The sequence below is a fragment of the Pygocentrus nattereri genome, chromosome 23, assembly GCF_015220715.1.
Source record: "Pygocentrus nattereri isolate fPygNat1 chromosome 23, fPygNat1.pri, whole genome shotgun sequence".
Lineage (NCBI taxonomy): Eukaryota > Metazoa > Chordata > Actinopteri > Characiformes > Serrasalmidae > Pygocentrus > Pygocentrus nattereri.
Genome location: NC_051233.1, coordinates 33,292,073 through 33,311,840, shown reverse-complemented (window position 1 = coordinate 33,311,840; position 19,768 = coordinate 33,292,073). Strand labels below are relative to the sequence as shown.

The following is a 19,768-nucleotide window of genomic DNA, read 5'->3' as shown; positions in this document are numbered from 1 at the left end:
ATGATGGATCTTTAAGGATGGATCTTTTGTGATGGGTCTTTAAGGATGGATCTTTTACGATGGGTCTTTAAGGATAGATCTTTTGTGATGGGTCTTTAAGGATAGATCTTTTACGATGGGTCTTTAAGGATAGATCTTTTACGATGGGTCTTTAAGGATAGATCTTTTACGATGGGTCTTTAAGGATAGATCTTTTACGATGGGTCTTTAAGGATAGATCTTTTATGATGGGTCTTTAAGGATTGGTCTTTTATGATGGATCTTTAAGGATAGATCTTTTATGATGGATCTTTAAGGATAGATCTTTTACGATGGGTCTTTAAGGATAGATCTTTTATGATGGGTCTTTAAGGATTGATCTTTTATGATGGATCTTTAAGGATAGATCTTTTGTGATGGGTCTTTAAGGATTGATCTTTTATGATGGATCTTTAAGGATAGATCTTTTATGATGGGTCTTTAAGGATAGATCTTTTATGATGGGTCTTTAAGGATTGATCTTTTATGATGGATCTTTAAGGATAGATCTTTTATGATGGATCTTTAAGGATAGATCTTTTGTGATGGGTCTTTAAGGATAGATCTTTTGTGATGGGTCTTTAAGGATAGATCTTTTGTGATGGGTCTTTAAGGATAGATCTTTTACGATGGGTCTTTAAGGATAGATCTTTTATGATGGATCTTTATGGATAGATCTTTTATGATGGATCTTTAAGGATGGATCTTTTGTGATGGGTCTTTAAGGATAGATCTTTTGTGATGGGTCTTTAAGGATAGATCTTTTATGATGGATCTTTAAGGATAGATCTTTTGTGATGGGTCTTTAAGGATAGATCTTTTACGATGGGTCTTTAAGGATAGATCTTTTATGATGGATCTTTAAGGATAGATCTTTTATGATGGGTCTTTAAGGATAGATCTTTTATGATGGGTCTTTAAGGATAGATCTTTTACGATGGGTCTTTAAGGATTGATCTTTTACGATGGGTCTTTAAGGATTGATCTTTTACGATGGGTCTTTAAGGATTGATCTTTTACGATGGGTCTTTAAGGATTGATCTTTTACGATGGGTCTTTAAGGATTGATCTTTTACGATGGGTCTTTAAGGATTGATCTTTTACGATGGGTCTTTAAGGATTGATCTTTTACGATGGGTCTTCAAGGAAGTCTGACCAAGATTTCTGCCTAATTGTGTACACATTGACCTTTTAACCATCGTGTCTTAAGCCTAGAAAATAAAATTGTGTAAGTTTAGGACATAACTTCTTGCATATTTGTTGAATTTATAATTCCATCGTAAGTAGTCGAGCATGGAGAACGTTCTCTGTACTGGCACCCAGGTGGTGGAATGAACTCCCACTGGCTGTCCGAACAGCAGAGTCTCTCACTGTCTTCAAACGTAGAACATCTCTTTACACAGCACTTAAATGAGCATTGAATTATAAGCTGCACTGATTTTATTGTCCTGCACTCTGTATTGTAGTTTATTGTATTGTATCTTATTGTTATTGTATTGCATTGAATGGCACAGAGTTCTGCGTTCAACTCTGGTTCTTTTTCTCTTGGTGTCCGCAGTGACTGTGTTTCTAGCAGTATCTGAGCTCAGGACCGTCTTTCTCTAAGCTACTGGTAACTAGCAAAGATACTTTCTCTAGATTGACAAAGCACTTCTTGTAAGTCGCTCTGGATAAGAGCGTCTGCTAAATGCTGTAAATGTAAATGTAGTCCTAGGAAAAGTCCAGTAAAGTAGAGGAAGTAATGCTCTTTCTCTGTGGTTCTTATTCTTAAAAAGAAAGATTTTATGTCAGAGTAAATATGTATAATAAACGTTTACTCGTTGCTGAAAAAGCGTGTCCTGACGCAGCTGAAGCTCCGTTATCAGTGCTTTTGTGCTTTACAGAAGAGCTTTTTGAAACTGTAGCTATTACACTGGTTGTGTACTTGACCAGTGCTCATGAACAACATGCAGTGTTTTTGGTTACAGAAGTCAGATGAGAAATTTTAAAGATATATTTTTAAAGTTATCTCTACTACAATTTGCATGTTTTAAGAGGAAGTGAGCGAGTCTAAACTTTGGTTGCTACGGCAACCGCCTCTAGTCACATTTAAACACATGCCAACCTACCCGGAGCCAGTCACACCGCCACTAACAGTGCTGCTAATGAGCTGTCCTGGTTGATCAGCAGTCACTTCCACACGAAACGCCTGTAAATCACCTCGTTGTGAGTGGAGTGAAGCAGAAAACCAGTCGCCCATTTAGTTGCGTTTCCTCAGCGTGGAGCTTCAGCTCTGCCAAAACAAAAATGGGTGCAGTTGCATTTTCACTGTCAGTGAGGTGCTTCAAACACTGGGGCTCTGACTTAGTATGGGAGTATTTTAGTGTGTGTTAGTTTTTTGGTGCCGGGTGTGTTTTAAAGGAAGTGACAGTTCACAACGAATCAGTAACTTTAATGCAATGAAATGTCAAAGGACCTTGCTTCTCTGTTAACTTCAGCAGCCGTTATGCACAGAGACGCGAATACACGTTTTCCGTATGAATTTGAGTTTGTCTTAAATATAAATTCACAGCTGAATTAGTATTTTCAAATTTGTGTTTTAATTAAGTTTGTATTTCGCTGCCAAAATGAATTTTATCATTCGGTTGATTGTCGACTTCTTCGGTCGAGTAAGTTAAGATTTCCTAACACGAGATAAAAGATTAAAATTAATAAGATTTGCTTCTGTAATACAAATTTGTGAAATATCTTGTGTTGACCTGTCAGATCTTAAGAAAAGATGATGTTCTATACTACGCCCCCTGGTGGATGTCAGTTGTAATTTATTTGGTTGTGGCGTTCGCAGGTGCAATGGCCAAGGATTTCGTTGAGCAGCAGCAGCAGGCGGCAGCACAGGCCGCAAAAGAGGTACAGACCCTCCCAAACGCACAGATTTAGACGTTTTCAGTGCTTTTACTCTGGTATTTCTCTTCCCTCTGCACATCAAGCTTCAGCGTAATCGTGTGTGTTTTTTGTAGTACGTTTATTTTTCTGTGTTTTCAGCCCAGCGGCTCCTCAGAGACTAAGCCAGCCCCCGCGCCGCGTTCCAAAAGGTTTGTTTAATGTCTGTGTGTTGGGTTTTCAGACTGAGGTCTGAGTGATTTGTTTATCATGCAGTAAACATTAAATAATGTTTTTTTTAAAATAGGAAGCCGCTGGTGGTGACTAAGCACAGCGGGCTGAACGAGTCAGACGTTTCTTCTGAAAGCGAAACAGAGGAGGTCTTGTCCATCAACTCCAGCGAGCCAGACACAACCTGCCTGCCCAAAGGTGTGCATTATGGGATGGGCAGTGTTACATACACAGATATCAGAACGCAAGTGTTGACCGATACAAACATTTGCACTGGACACTACAACCACCAAGCCAGTGAATCTTATGGGCAAAACAAGTAATTTGTGCCCACAGTAATAAAACATAACACATCATTGCTCATTTCTGTCAGAACAAAACCTTTTTTAAAGTATTTAAATTGTAGTCTGCCCTTTACAAAGTGTTAATTTCTTAAGGAATGGCCCAAAGATGTGCTTCAGAATTGTTTAAACAAATGAATCCTCCTTTCAAAATAGTTTTTCCTTCTCCTGTAAAGTTACCGCTCTGGCGATGCAGTGTTTTGTTGCGATTGTATGTAGACAACAAAAGCGTGGTTCAGTACCGAAAAACAGATTCTGTTAAAAAGGCGTTTAGTTTTAATGCTACATCTGTAAGAATATTGCCTTTATGATGACTGTGGTGGTCCCTCCTGCCAGTCTGACCTCATCTGATCTGTTCTGTCATGAAATGTTGTTTGGCTATTGCAGGGAGAGACTCTCGCTGTAATACCAGCTTTTTTTGGGCAGTTTTATTCGATGATGATGATGTCGTCAGAGTGGTTTTCAAGTAACGAACACAGCAAAACTAAGTGGTCAGCAGTTAAGACAGTTATTTAACTAGTAATAGTAGTAGTAATGTGCATATAAATACGATAAATAAGTCGGCGTTACTTTCTCAGATCCACAGCTTTCAGTTCCTCTTCCAACGCCAGGCCGTATTAAAACAGCCTCTTCATCTGAATTTTGTCCTTTCCGTTTGTAAGAACTGTATTACATCTCTGATCTATTTTGAATATGAAAGGGGCAACATTAGCTTATTTAACACACATTCTCTAAGGCAGAGGTCACTAATAGGTGTCCTGTGATCTTTTTTAGGCCTGGACCTAAAACTATGGAGAATTATTTAATATCGAAGGGGTGGTCTTATTTAAATCACCGTAGGGGTGCAGGAAAAAAAATCGTTTTAAGATTCATCGCCATGCGGACGTGAACAATTCGGAATCGATTCACAAATGTTTATAAATTTTAATTGATGACGTAATGTTGACATAACGCTAAAGGCGGAGCTTGGAAGCGCAGCACCTGGACAGTTTGGCGGCCGATAACAAACACAAATGGCTGAGTGAGAAATCCGACTGGCAGCCTCTGATGTAAAAGCCAGGTTAGGTCAGGAGTGACAACACTAATGTTAAGAATTGCCATTTTGTCTTTTCAACAAAAATCAGACCACCTTGGCAGCCCCAACATTTGTCCTGTATGTCTCCGTGTGATGTCCTAGTATAAGTTGGGTTAAAAATATAAGCGAAAACGCGGATTTACTTTCCTCCGGTTTGAGCTTTAGCTATAGCTGCTTTCCTCTCATTTCCATCAGAAAACGTTCCTTGAGAAGCAGAGCAGTTTCTTGTAAAATTAACGTTCAGCGAGGCTGAAGTTTCTTCTCATTCTCCAGATTCTTGTTCGAATTTTCCATCTTAAATTCTGATTGAGGTGCCGAATGTAAATGCAGCACCATTTAAGGTGGAGCGGGAAAATTCGAAAGATTAAAGATATTGGAAGTAAATTCATTATGGATCATCACAAATACTTTGCTTTAAAGTCCTGACAGTGAGAAAATAGAAATCCCGTCTAGAAAAAAAAAAAGATGCATCGATAATCGTTTTATAATCGCATCGCAGCCTCTGGTTCGTAATCGAATCGTGAGGTGCCAGGGGATTTCCGCCCCTACACGTAACACTTCTGGGCTTTATGATGCGGCTGTAGCGGCCCAGGAAACTCGCAGAGCCGTCACATGCATTGTAAATATCACGCGTGATGCTACTCAGCCAATCAGATCTGTGCATTAAGATGAGCACTGAGACTCGAGTGACGCCACACGGGAGGGATGAGGCGAGAAACAGCAGTCAGAGAAGAAAGTGAGTCAGAGGAAAGTTATTTCACATGGCGTTCTCTAAAGAGAAAATATATTGTTCTCTAAAGAGAAAATATATTGTTGAAATATCACTGAACTGTTGTGTTGATATAACTACTAGGCTACTTCAGTAAACAGTAAGTGGCACGGAGTCATAATCATGATTGGACATGATGGTCGGACCTTCGCTTGAGGAAATGTTCTCTAACTGGACCTTATTGAATTTATTTAAAGGCCCTTTCTCTGAGGCATTATTTCTTGGAGTATTAGCACATTTTAGTCAGTGGAACAGCAAAACGGATCAGCTCAGCAGGGAGCACGACCAAAGTCGCCACACAAACCTGTTCCTGTTAGTGGTTAGTGGTTACAGTTAAATGATGGAGCTGGCTTTATTTTATTTTTCGGTTTGGTGTGAAGTCTTTGCAGCTTTGCTCTTAAGTTATGTTTGTAGTGGCTTTAAAGTCTTAAGGTTGTGTTCAGTCATACTGGGATTTTAGCGCTTGTGTTAATTCTAAGACTTGAACATGGGTCGCAACGTTGAGGGCCGAGTTTTATTTATTCATTTGTGTTCTTATTCATTTGTGTATCCATTACGCAGGTACTGTTTTTGTGCTGCCGGAGCCTGTGGGCAACGAAGTTCGCGATGAGTTCCGCGGGCCAGAGTTCCGCAGTAAACGAGTCTACAAGCAGAACAGAGACGTTTCAGACAGACGCAAAGGTGAGAAACCCGCTTTGTGCTGAACCTGGGTCAGCGCACGATGTCACTGACCACCATAGTGGGGCTGTGGTAGTTTGAATTTGTTTTTAAATGCAGTAGGATGTGATTTGTTGAGTTGAGGTTGCTGTGAACTGTGTAAACCGTGTTTTAATCAGTTTCCAATCTTTCTGCGTGTTTAGTCGGGTATGACACGGAGAGAGTGAACTGTACAGCTTGCGGTCAGCAGGTGAACCATTTCCTGAGAGACTCTGTCTACCAGCACCCGGCTCTGAAAGTACTTATCTGCAAGGTGTGTTACAAATATGGTGTGAAGTATCCACAATACTTTTCCTGAACACATTGCAGGCATCATCACTATTTCTAGACCATTTATGGAACTGCTGTTGAACAAAAACTTGTATTTCCAAAATGGTAACTTTACAGTAGAAAGAAACTTCTATTGAAGGTTTACTGTTGTTGTAATGCGAGAGCTCAGAATGAGAGGAAGTTTACTCAGTTTGCAGCGTTGCACTAAATTTTAAGAGATTCTCTCTGTTGTTCTGCCTCTCAGTCATGTTTTAAGTACTACATGAGTGATGACATCAGTAAAGACGCAGAGGGGATGGATGAACAGTGCAGGTAAGCGTTTACAGTTTAATAACACATTTATTTTTCATGCTGAGTATAAAAAAATTAAAATACTAACATGAGATTTACCACCATGGTTGACCAGGTGTTCTCTGCTATCAAGAACTTGTAGCAGTTTCTATAGCCTACATACACAGTGTATAACTACTTTATCTAATAGTGTTTAAGTTTAGTGTGATTATTAAAAGATATGAAATGAGTGACAATTTAAAAAGGGGGGGGCTTTTTCTCTGGTTTTGGTCATGTGTCAGATCATTGCAGATGATTTGTAGTCAATATTTTTTCCAAGTAATTTTGGATCATCATTCTTACTCAATGCAAAGAGTAACTGGTGTGACATTTTCACATCGTTTAATAACAATAATTAATGTTTTTTTTTCTCCCCAGACTGAGTATTGAGTACTGTACTGAGTACATTTTTAGTACTTGTCAATACTGGGTCTGATACCGTACTGAGTGAGCTACGTAGAATTAAGTAGCTGTTATTGTAAATCAGGGCTGTGTGCCTTTTACAGGTGAATCATTGCAATCTAGCGGAGTTTAAATGATGTGAATTAGCTGATTGTTAAAGTTGCCTTTGATTGGTTACATACGCTCCATAATTAGTTTGTAACTTTAAATGAGTTTGTTTAGTGCAGAATTATTGAAAAATGAGTGAATTAATTTTTCCCCAAAGTCAAGTCCGTTTGTTCATATAGCTCTTTTTACAGCGGGCATTATCACAAGGCATCTGTACAGTAAAATCTGGGTCCTATTCCCCCGTGAGCGTCACCAGGTTTGGGTTGCTTGTTCTCTGGATTTCATCTGTCTGGACTGACTGAAGTCATAAAACAGAGCAGAGACTGATTTTACAGCCTTCACTTCTGTTGAGCTCTTGGAGAAATAAAGGAATAAATTTCTGTGCGGTGGTTGTTCTGCAGGTGGTGCGCAGAGGGAGGCAGTCTGATAGGCTGTGATTACTGCAGTAATGCTTTCTGTAAGAAGTGTGTCCTGAGGAACCTGGGGAGGAGGGAGCTGTCAGCCATTCTGGAGGAGGAGCGGAAGTGGTACTGTTACGTGTGTAGCCCAGAACCGCTCATGGACCTTGTGCTTGCCTGCGACGCGGTTCTGCAGAACCTCGAGAAGATCTGGGCCCGGAAACGATCCAACGAACGAGGCAACTCCATGGGCCGAGGCATGGGGGGCGGAGGCCGCGGGAGGCCGAGAGGCGGCCGCAGCGTAATGGGACCGGGGCTTCCGGTGGGCATGGCGCCCTCTCAGGGGCTCTGCCAGCGCATGCAGCGAGTGGTGGAAATGACTGCGTCACTGAACCAGTCTTTCACGGCCTTCATGCAGAGCGAAAAGGACGAAGAGGCCAGTGAGGAAGAGGACGTAGAGAGAGCCAGGAGGCTGATGATGTTTCGCACAATACTGCGGGACCTGCGTGAGGCACAGGGCGAGCTGCAGGTGTGTGTTATCTAGTGTTAAAGTCACAAATGCCTCAAGAAAATGTTCTTCAAATTTGTTCAATTGGCTGTTCTGAGCTGGGAATTGGTTCCAAAATTGTCAAGTCACAGCTGAAACGGTCAACTGTCATTTAAATTATGCTGATGTTTATTTCTTTAGCACTTTAGAGTTGGCTGCTTCAGACTGATGTTGAACTGTGGACCCTGAAATATATATAAATATAATTGATGTACTGAAACAAGCAGGCCAAAAGTGGCACGTTTGCTTTGGATTGAAAGAGAGAAAAAGACCAAAAATTGTGGCAGTGGGACTAAAAGTAGGACTACAGGAGTTTTAAAATCGAACTCTTAAATCATGTAAATAACAGCGAGAAATGGAGATTAAACACAAGTATTTGGTGCCTTCAAAGAGTTTGAGCAACAGATCAACGGCAGGTGGGGGGGTAGTTCAGTTTTTATAAGGCACATAAGACGAGTGATTTATAATCGCTGTTCATCCCAAGAATCGAGTGGTTACGACGTCCAAGAATTTCTCCACTGCAGGTTTCAATACCACTTAAACAGCGTCATGCTTTATACAGAGCACAGCAAAACGGAAGCAGAAAGGAAAGGCGCGTAATCAGCTGGAGTCTCTTTTTATGAAGTGATGGGGAAAAAATGTTCAGAAATGACAGCAAAAGTGTAAAGAACTGAAAGGAGATTTGCTGTCGTGGAGGACCAGGTGTTTTCTGCTATCAAGGGCTTATTGCAGTTTCTGTAGCCTGCACACTTGAACAACTTCATCTAATAGTTAAGTTTGGTTATTAAAAGGTATTAAAGTGGCCGTTTAATTAAAAAAAGAGAACTTTTCGTTTCAGTGCGTCACTAAGAACCAAATCCAGTATCTCATTGTAATTTTGCAGATAATCTGTAGCTTTTTTTTTTTTTTTTTTTTAAAGAAGTCATTTTGAACCATTCAGGTTTTTTTTTTGGCTATTATTGCTTTATCAAATTTTAACATTATGCAAAGAGTAACTGGATGGATAAAAAAATTGGGGCAACGGGGTTTTTGCATGGCTGTTGATTTCCTGTGTTTTCTTGGGTTTTATTCGTGTTTATGTAAAGCCAACGACGTTTTACCTTTATTTGTTAACTTTGTTAGCACTGTGTGCTTGAATTTCCCTTTTTCACTCACTTGTTCAGAAGAGTAGAAGTGTTTGATCCTGTGATCTCTTTGAACTGCAGAACGCACTGGATCGAGAGTTGGGTGCGTCCAAACCAGCCGGCGCCGGGTCGAAGGCGAGAGGTCGACCACGGAAGGGTGCAGCCACCAGGGGTGCGGGGATCACGAAGGAACTGGTGGTGAAACTGACGCCGGTACCGTTACGCCGCGCCCCTAATGCTAACGCTAACTCTAACGTTAGAGCTCCTACCTCTACGAAGGCTGAAGCACAGGCCACACGGAGAGCGAAGGAGGAGCAGGTGAAAAGAGCCGAGGTGGAGGTGCGAGAGAGGACCGACGGAGGGGTCGGGATGAAGGAGGAGGAGGAGGTGGTGAAGGTGGAAGATGTTGATGAAGAGACGGCCGACGTGGTGTTGGTGGATAATTCTGAGGATGAGGAGGATGAAAGCGAAGATTTGACGTTAGCAGAAGCGAACAAACGCTCTCCCCGCGTGAAGACGACGCCGCGGCGACGGCGCACGGACACGGCCGCTGTCGCAACGCACACTCATCTGGCGGAGGACTCCGATTCCGATGAAGTTCCCGCCGTGTTGCTGCAGACCACAGCTGGCGCGACCAGCGACGAAGAAGGTGCGGCCGACAGCGATGGAGCAAACCAGGAGGTTCGGAAGAAGTGTCTCTTCGGCTTGGTGAAAACTACGCCGCCCTGCCAAGACAGAAACTCACGAAAACGTAAACTAAAAGAGAGGTCGTCGTCGTCGTCGTCTTCCTCCTCCTCTTCAACTTCCGCTTCAAGTGGTTCAGGATCAAAGGTCAGGAGACCCGTGGTTCACCCGCATAAGGTCCCTAAGACGATGGCCGATAGCGAGAGTTTGTCGAGTGATCTTGGGGGACAGGAAATCGAGAGTGGGCGGAGCAGTGACTCGGAGTATCAGGACCAGAAGATTAAGCCCTTGAGTGACGTCACGCTACTGGCGTCAGGAACATTCCACCAACAGTCCTCTGGTGAGCTCTTGTTTGTTGATCTGTACCGTCTTACAGGACTGTGCGAAACTCGGACCGTCCTTCGTTTGTTTTATTTACAGTCCGTTTCACTGCCGAAGAGAAGAAGGAAATATTTTATGAGTAATTTTTAGGAGTCCTGCTGTTTTTAAATCGGCAGACACACAAAGTTCAGTCTTAGCTGGTTGATGATTTTCTGAAGTAATCAAGCCCATTCAGTGGTGCTGAGGTCTGGAGTGGTGCTGGACTCTGGGGTGGTCAGTCCATCGTCCAGCTTCTTTGATTGACCTTTCTATCACCTTTTCTCAGTGAGGTTCTTCTTGATCAGCTACACATCCTTTCAGACCCCTGAGTGGTCTTCTCACAGTGGAAGGATGGACAGAACCACCTGTGGATGTTTTCAGATCTGAAGCAGCTTGATGTTCTCCTCTCTCTCAGAGATCAAAGCTCTCAGTGCTGTTTATCTGATGGGGGCAGTTCTGGGGTCTTCCAGTTTTTTGACAGTTTTTATTTTTGGAGTCTCATTTTCTCTGCAGCTCTGCAACTCCAGTTTTGAAACTCTTGACTTCCTTCCTTAAGCAAGTGAATGATCTTATATTTAACCTCCTCAGAAATAGATACTAAAAAATTAATAGCTTTTCTTAATTTTGACTGGAAAGTGAAATAAATGAAGGGTGGTCTGTTTTGCACCGTACTGTATGTGATGTAGGGATTGCAGTGTTTAAGACTCAATAGTCAAAATACACGTCCTGATTGGATATTTGTTTAATGTTGATATAAGTATCCATAAAGGTTAATGAACAGATGTTAATTGTTCATTAACTAAAGGTTTATTTTTACCGCTGTAGTTTAGTTTTCTCACACAATATTGATTAATCACTGAATTGGCCTAAAATGAGGTCCAACCTTAATTTGAATGGTCACGCGTTTGTAGATTGGGTTGGTCTTGGATTCTATATGCAGTATTTTAAAAGATTTAGCTGTTGTGACCTAAACAACACATTCTATCAGCAGTAGCCTTTAAGTAGGAGAGTTATTGTTATGTGAAAAAAAAATTAAAATAAAGTTACAGCTGGTTTAGTGGAGTACGTCATGAATTTGTGCTGGACGTCCACTTTACTTTAGATCAGAGCTGGGGCTGAACGATTCGAGCAAAATATCTAATTGTGATCTTTCTGACTAATATTGCGATTATCGTCTGTAAGGTATGAGGTTCATGCATGTCTTTTTGGCCTTTCAGTTCAGAATATCTACTTTTTCTAGCTTTAGGCTTGACCCCAGTGCCAGACTGCCAGTAAGTTGTGGCTGTGGTGTCGCAGCAAGTGGGGGTTTGATTGCTTCTCTGGCTCCTCTACAGGCAGTTCACAAGCTGTGCTAGTTGGTTAAATCTCCCCACTTACATAAGTGTTTATGATCACACAAGCTTAAAAAAAATAAAAATGGCATCTCTTGGGATTTAAAAAATTCCCTTAAATTACAATTCTGATATTAAAAACTATGAATCTTTCAGCCCTGCTCAGAGCACAGCCTGTAGTACAAGGGATCACAGTGCTTTGCGTGTTCTCAGAGCTGGGCGAGGTCCAGGAGGCCGAGCACGGGACCCGTCTGAGCCATTTTCAGGCTGTTCTCACGTTCACACTACCCTGTAGTTATAAAATCGCTTCGGTCCTCTGTTCCGCTCTCTGTAGCTCGGTAATGACTACGCCCACCTCGACTTGCGTGTCGCCCTCAATGCTGCTTTGCATTTCCAAAAAAATATGAAAACTGGCCAAATGAAAAAAAAAAGCACCTAACTAAAACTGACAAGAGGATAATGCTGATTAGTTTGACCCTTAGCATCTATGTAGCTTATAAAAGTTAAATAGCAGCTTAAGGTGCACAAGCAGCTGGGCTTTAGCCTTGTTCCTGCCTGCTGGGCATCTTCGAAATTACAGAAATGAAGGTGAACTTGAAAACGAGTTTTGGCATATTTGTTCGGAGATACCAGTGATTGACCAGTGATGTATCCAAAGCCTGACAGGTCAGTCTAAAGTCCAAGGAAAAGTCACTAAAGTAGTTCAAAATGCAAAGAAAGACCACAACACAAAGATAAGTCGGCCCAAAACACAAAGATTAATCACTATATTGGCCTAAAACACAAAGATAATTATAGTAACAATAACGCAAAGATAAATATCATCCATCAGGTACGGTATCAAGTATCTTTAGCAGTTGCTTCACACTGTGAACAGAATGAAGTTAAAACTTCAGTGTTTTCTTTTTCTTTCATAAAAGAAATCACAATTTGTTGAGACCAAACAGAAAATGTAAATGTCATTTATATTCACTTAATTTTTTTTTTTTCGTCTCTCCCTCCAGGAGATGAAATGGAAGCCCAGCCCAGTCCGTCTCTGGTCCTGGAGGAGGATGATGTTGAGAATAGGTACGATTCGGATTCAGAGTGTCCTGGCGTTTCTCACACACACTCGGACCTCAGGAGCTGTCCGGCAGAGTGTAACCCTCCAAACAGCGAGGCGGTCCAAGCACGTTTAAAGCCCTCGCAGGCTTCAGAAGTGTCGCTCACGCCCACACGCACACGGCATGCTCGCGCAGCAGCCAGCACGGGGCTCGTGCTCCGCCGGCTCAACATGTAACACCCACCCACATCTACACACATACATGATTCTCCTAAATTTGGAGGGATCTAAATTAAACACCACCGTTTTAGTTGTATATGAAGACAGCCTTACACTCAAAGTGTGTACTAAACTGACGGTAGCTCAGAGTTGGTTGAGGCGTGTTTATTTATTTCAAGCAGATTTGTTGCCTTCCTTTCGTTGTTCTCTTTATACTGGAAGAATTTCACTACCTGTGTACATATTACTGACACCCCCTTCACCCAGTCCCTTAAAAAGAGGGGGAAAAAGTCTTGTTTTGCAGAAAATGTCCCTGTAATGTGGGGTGGCCCCCTCTCCTCACCAGTCGTGTATATTCTGTACATTTCTTCTCACGTGGGCCCTGAGATCGTTCAGGTAGCCGTATGTAACTGCCTTTCAGTGTGTTTGCACCTTGAGGAAACTGATGGATGTTACTTGGTGATGGCGCCTTGAGCATTTGAACATCCATTGCCCCCAGGAATCTGGTCCTATGAGTTGGCTTTTTTGTTGCCAGAGGATCATTTCTATTCTTTCCTCCTTTTACTTTGGTAAGAACTTCCCTTAGATATCTATTTTTCTACACCTTTTTTTCTATTCTGAGAAATTAGCGGCTGCTTACTTCCATCATTCTTAACGTTTTTTAGTGTTAGTTTGAGTAGGGGCTGCACGCCACACCTGTCAGCGGCTCTTGTTGGCAAGAAGGCACTTATCGCTGTGTTTGTCTTGTGTGTGTTGTAGGCCGCAACCAGAGGGTTCTGGAAGTGCAGTATTGTCGGTCAGACATTTCAAAGGCTGTTTGGTTTGCTAACGGTAGGTGCGCTATTAAAAAAAAAAACCCCAATTAAAACAAGCTATATATAAAGGCAGTGCGGCGTTAAGTGTCATATTGGGAGACAAGCGTGTCAGTATTTTTACTGAGGCAGTTTACATCGCTGAATGCGTTTACAGGTTGCATTCAGAGAAGGTAGTGTATATATTGTATGTAGCAAGAGGGAGTGAGTTTGGGAGGGGGCCGGCATTTATAGATGGAGATTTTAGAATTAGTTTGATTATTTTACGAAATTTGTTCTTATTACTATTCGTATTTATGGTATTATTGGACAAGATTGTGGTCGGCTAGAAGAAGAAGGTTGTTTTTGGCAACCCTTGCACTCAATACGGTGCAAAGGCACACTCTCGAGTTTGTAGCAGGGTTTTCACAATACGTCATCCTTCGTTTCATATATGTATTTAATTATTGAATAACTGCGACAGTTCGGTGCGTTTACGGTGAGACGACATTAGCCAAAAAACGTCATGAATCTTTTCATCTGTGCAATGGGAGAATCATGTCACCCGATTTAGAAAATAGCATTAGCGTATTGTTATAATGGACTGAGGGGGCTGCACAATATTGTGGAGACATTATGTACAAGAAACATCAAAATAACTGTTACGTGTCCAGATTCTAGTGTGCCTCCTTAAATAGAATGACCAAAGTGGCTTACGTTAAAGTTGTAGTGCCTGTGATGAAAAGCATCAGTGCTTAGAAGTTTGTGTTTTTGATGTGTTTTTTTTTTTTTTTTTTTTTTTTTTTTTTTTAATATATAAATATATATATATATAATAATAATAATAATAATAATGTACAGATTGAAACAGTAATGGCGAGCAGTGACTATGATTTTGTAGCTTATCGGCTCGTGCCTCTAACTGGTTATGAGAGCCATGGGTGAAGGGATTGCAGAAGGAATGAAAAATAATTCCTGCGGTGTCGAGACTGATCAGAATTGCATGTCACAAGTGGAACACCATTTTCTGCAGTCTGCCTGTGTGATCTACACCGATCAGGCACAACGTCATGACCACCTCCTCGTTTCTACCCTCACTGTCCATCTTATCAGCTCCACTTACTGTATAGCTGCACTCTGTAGTTCTACAGTTACAGACTGTAGTCCATCTGTTTCTCTGATACTCTGTTACCCTGTTCTTCAGTGGTCAGGACCCCCATGGACCCTCACAGAGCAGGTACTATTTGGGTGGTGGGTCATTCTCAGCACTGCAGTAACACTGACGTGGTGGTGGTGTGTTAGTGTGTGTTGTGCTGGTATGAGTGGATCAGGCACAGCAGTGCTGTTGGAGTTTTTAAACACCTCAGTGTCTCTGCTGGACCAAAAATATCCAGCCAACAGCGTCCTGTGGGCAGCGTCCTGTGGGCAGCGTCCTGTGACCACTGATGAAGGACTAGAGGATGACCAACACAAACTGTGCAGCAGCAGATGAGCTGTCGTCTCTGACTCTACATCTACAAGGTGGATCAACAAGGTAGGAGTGTCTAATAGAGTGGACAGTGAGTGGACACAGTGTTTAAAACTCCAGCAGCACTGCTGTGCCTGATCCACTCGTACCAGCACAACACACACTAACACACCACCACCACGTCATTGTTACTGCAGTGCTGAGAATGACCCACCACCCAAATAGTACCTGCTCTGTGAGGGTCCATGGGGGTCCTGCCCACTGAAGAACAGGGTAACAGAGTATCAGAGAAACAGATGGACTACAGTCTGTAACTGTAGAACTACAGAGTGCAGCTGTACAGTCAGTGGAGCTGATAACAAGGTGGTCATAATGTTCTGCCCGATCTGTGTATTTGCTGTCAAGCCACCTTTTTTCCTTAAGTTAGATGTAATCTAGCCGTGCTCCGCCCACAGACGGCATCTGTTTTTTGCTAGGGTTTCTAAACTGGATGAGTTTTACAAAATGTTGGTAAAAATCTATAATTCAGCCGTAGAGCTTCACATTGGGCTGCTAGTGTTTGTCTTGCTGCATAGTATTGAGTTCCCGTTTAAAATCTGCTACAAAGCTGGACAGTGTCGATGTAGCTCAACGAAATTAGACGGGTTGGAATTGAATGTGATGGCACGCCAAAGAAGCGCTACACAATCTCCAGAACCTTTCACACGCAGTTTTAATTTAATTTTCCCTGTCGCTCCCAACATTTATCCTGATTACAGCAACTAAAATCAATAAACTACCTCCAATTATATCAGTGAAATCAAGCTACAGTGGCTACCAGTGTGACTGCAGTGTTAGCCTGTCCGATATTTGTCTTTAAAAGCTTCGCTTACTCAACTAACGACAAACTATAATTGATTTATCCTAAGTGAAAATTTTTACATGCACACAAAATAAATGAGTATTTAGCTGTTTTTGTGATTTCTGATATTACCACAAAAAACACAGAGCACAGCAGTTATACTGTCTAAAACTACCATAAAACGGCCGATGCTGGAAAATCTTCCTGCTCAGCCGGTCAATTTGCTGTTTTATCTCCTAAGGCTTTAGTTACGCGGCCAAATCGGACTATAATCGATCCGTTCTCACAGTGCAGCTTTTCACACACCGCATTTCCTCAAAAGTTGAGATGTGCTACAGTTTCTCAATTTCCTTATTTCTGAAGTTTCTAAATGTATTAGCAGTTTTTGTGAATTTATGCTGATATTACCACAGAAATGATGAAGCACCACAGTATACGGTCTCAAACTACCTCAGTGAAACCGACGTCAGCCTTGCCAGCCAGCAGTGTTTAAAACGGCCGACGCTGGAAATTACGACGCTGGAGCCTGTTTATCGCTCGTCTCCTGAAGCTTTGATTGCACAGCCAAAAACAAACCATCAACTTTTCACAAGCATAAAAACGAGCATAATTTCACATGAATAATTGAAGCATTTTGACCCTCTTTAAGATGTTTTAACTGTTGTGTTTGACTGTCACAGCAAGGATGCAGCTTAAAGCAGTATAGTTGTTCATGTTACGAGCTGTAAGCCCAGTTAATTTGGCTAGCCTGTAAAATTAAACTACAGCTGAAGCTGCTGAAGTTATCAGCAATACCGGAGTTAAAGGCTGACGTACTTCTAGAAAGATGCATGTCAGCTGTCTGATGCAGAAAAGAGGTTCATGGGAAAGCGCAAAGCCTGCAGAGGCCACAATATGGAGCAAATATTCATTGGCTCTCCAGTAGCGTTCGTGGTATGATGAGACACTCAACACAAACCAGAACCGAACCAGATGGAGCAGTTTGAGGATGGGCTGGTGGAGAACGTGCGATATAACACACTTATACTGTCTGTCCTCAAAGTAGTACAGAACAGTGAGGAGTCGAGTGTGTTGGCAGATGTTACATGACCCCCACATATCAGGCGCCTCCCAAACACGAAATAAATATTTAATTAAGCAACAGACCCGAGAGGGACGGTCATCATGTGATGTTACTGGTGATAACTCCCTCCTCGAGTGTCTCTACTGCTTCAATACAGCACTTAAATAAATACAGTAAGAAATGAATAAACTGGCCGTGAACGCGGCTTTAATATGTTTTAATGTTCAGTTCCTTCCTCCTAATTAGAGCTCCTTAACGAGCAGCTTGTTGCTACGTCAGACTAACGAGCTCCGCCCACTCGCTGCTCAGCCGGCAGTTCGTTCTCCAGTTCCTTACACTAAATTCCCAAACTGTCGTCTCCACTGAGCAGCTTTTCTGTGTTTTACTGGGTCAGTTTTACGGCTCAGTCTGATTTGGTCCGACTCTGAAGATCAGACACGTCTGGCGAATGGTGTTGGGTTCATTTCTGGCTGATTCCAGGTTGTTCAGCTGTTCTTCTGTCTCAGCTGCCGACTGAAAAGCTGCTCAGTGGAGACGACGGTTTGGGAATTTAGCGTCGTCTCGTCTTCAGAGTCGGACCAAATCGGCTGTCGGTCAGATGTGATCTTAACAGCGTCCATTTTCTGTTTGTGGCAAAGTCAGAAGTAAAAACGTTCAGATGGCTCGAGCGTCTCCTACAGTGGTCAGAGTCGTTGATGGTGTTTGTGAGAAACCTGTGATGTTACGGTGAATTAACAGCACAGTTAGAACGCCCCTCAACCAATCAGCTCGCGTGGCTGGAACTGACTGTTGTATAAAAAGATGAGACTCAGAATTTAGACATTAGACTAAAACCGAGTGTTGCAGGTTCTCGTTAGGATGAATGGGTTTTACCAGCGTTCTGTAAAGCCTGTTCCGCCTGCTAACGGCGGATGGTCGCGTAAGTGGGCGGAGCATGGATCAGTCGACTGAGAATTCTTAATACTACACCTTTTTTTTGCATGGGGTGGGTGATTTTATCCACTTGCTGAAGGCGTCGCTGTCGTTCAGCCTTTCAGGGCCAACGTTTTTATTAGAACGACCTGTTCTCATGTTAGCGGTTCGCTAACGGTGTTTCTACTTGAGATGGGAGGGTTTCTGTTTGACGTGAGCAGAGCCAGAGGCTGTGTGGGGTAAATGGAAAGCTTGAGGAAGAGTGTGAATGTTTTTCTTTTTTCTTCTCTCCCGTGTTTTTCTTTGTTTCTGCAGCATAGGGTGAGGTGAGCCGCTTTTCCAGGTTGCCCAGCCCAGCTATTCACACCTGCCTCTCCTCCTTTTTCTCCCTCTTCTCTTTCTTCTCTTTTGCTCCGTCATTCTCTCTGTGCTGTCTTAACATTTTTCTTTCTTCCGTGCTCTTGTGATCTTTCTTTCTAGCCCTCCATCACTCTGTTTCTCTGACTGTCCCTCTTTCTTTTGCTCTCTGTCCTCTTTTTCACTGGACCCTTCCTCGCTTCCGTAGTTGGACCACAACCTTCGTGTCAGGAAAAGAGAAACAAACAAAAACAAATTCCAAAATGACTGCATGCTAATGTCACTTTTCTATTATTTATTACGATTTTTTTTTACTTCTCATTTCAGTTCACACATTTTAAACTTGTAAAGAAATTTTCCTTTTTAAGTTTTAAAAAACTGCATGCAGAAGAAATGGATCAAGAATAAGCCGAATTGTAAGTACCAGTGTATGTAAGCGCCGTTGTAATAAATAAATTTACCCCACACTAGTCTCGTCTCTGTGCCTTTATTCATTCATTCATGTTTTTCTTTGTTTTTCTGTTCACACACAGTCACTTGTCAATGAGTGGATGTTCAAGCTCAAGTACCAGTAGCTGATTCTGCGCTCTGAGCGATCGGCTAATTAAAAAAACCTGCATTTAAAAAATCTGTGGGCGAGTATTTGTGCTTCATTTCTAAGACTAAAGATCTAAAGATGTTCTCATACCTGTGATAAACGCTGGTTTGAGATCCTATTTAAAACCCCGCCCCCCCCCCCCCCCCCCCAATAGAAGTCCCATTGCTTTGTGTACCAAAAACATTCCTGGTCATTTTTATTCGCATTTCCACCCCGTTTTAACCCTTTGGAATTAAAAAGGCAGTTTGTTATGGTGTCTTAAGACTGATGCATGTCAGTGACTGGCTGCCGTGTGTGGTCTCGTTCAAAAAGCGTCCACTCCTTATAACTTGGTCAAAGGGTGGAGCTAAACTCCTGTAGCTGAACGATATCAGTGCATTCAAAATGGGCTGTTTTTGCCCAAGTCTTCATTCACATCCACACGTTCAGTCATTTCCAGCCCTGTGTATCGGGAGCACTGACGGTTAATTGACCCGCTGACATAACTGTCTGTCAAAATCCGGGATATGAAGCCAGATTAATGGTCTGAATTAAAGACCTCCGCTGTGTATGAAGCAACCAGCACATGTTAATTTATGCTTTAGAAATTACTTTGTTAGCTGTTGGTGTTCCCCAAAAAGAACATGCTGAGCTTTTAAAAACCAAAAACGGCTATACACAAACCTGCCCCTGCTCCACTGTCGGCGCTGGTGTTTTCTGATGGATGTAAACGGTTATTTATTTATTGATTGATTGATTGTCGGAACAAAACCTGGCAATGGTAACTACTGGAGAAGGGAAAAAACCTGCTTTACTTTTAGTGTGAGAATATTTTGGGCTGTTTCTTTTAGTGCGTTCATCATGAAATTTACACACAACATAAAGGACAACAGACATTTTCCAGTTATGTCAAAAACTGAATGATGGGAGAAAA

At 42.1% G+C, this 19,768-nt stretch overlaps 1 protein-coding gene across 4 annotated transcripts in view; it reads left to right on the top strand.

Moving 5' to 3' along the window:
- Nucleotides 1-19,768, top strand: part of LOC108443772 (transcriptional regulator ATRX-like) — a 66,467-nt gene that overhangs the window by 11,708 nt on the left and 34,991 nt on the right. For 3 of the 4 annotated variants that reach the window (XM_037533234.1, XM_017724627.2, XM_017724625.2), the window contains exons 3-11: nt 2,843-2,904; nt 3,040-3,089; nt 3,185-3,306; nt 5,855-5,974; nt 6,154-6,263; nt 6,525-6,592; nt 7,522-8,047; nt 9,271-10,213; nt 12,569-12,632. In XM_037533234.1, the coding sequence (XP_037389131.1) occupies nt 2,843-2,904; nt 3,040-3,089; nt 3,185-3,306; nt 5,855-5,974; nt 6,154-6,263; nt 6,525-6,592; nt 7,522-8,047; nt 9,271-10,213; nt 12,569-12,632 (2,065 nt within the window). Of the gene's footprint in view, nt 1-2,842; nt 2,905-3,014; nt 3,090-3,184; nt 3,307-5,854; nt 5,975-6,153; nt 6,264-6,524; nt 6,593-7,521; nt 8,048-9,270; nt 10,214-12,568; nt 12,633-19,768 lie in introns of all 4 variants that reach the window. The other variant, XM_037533233.1, reaches the window with a different exon arrangement.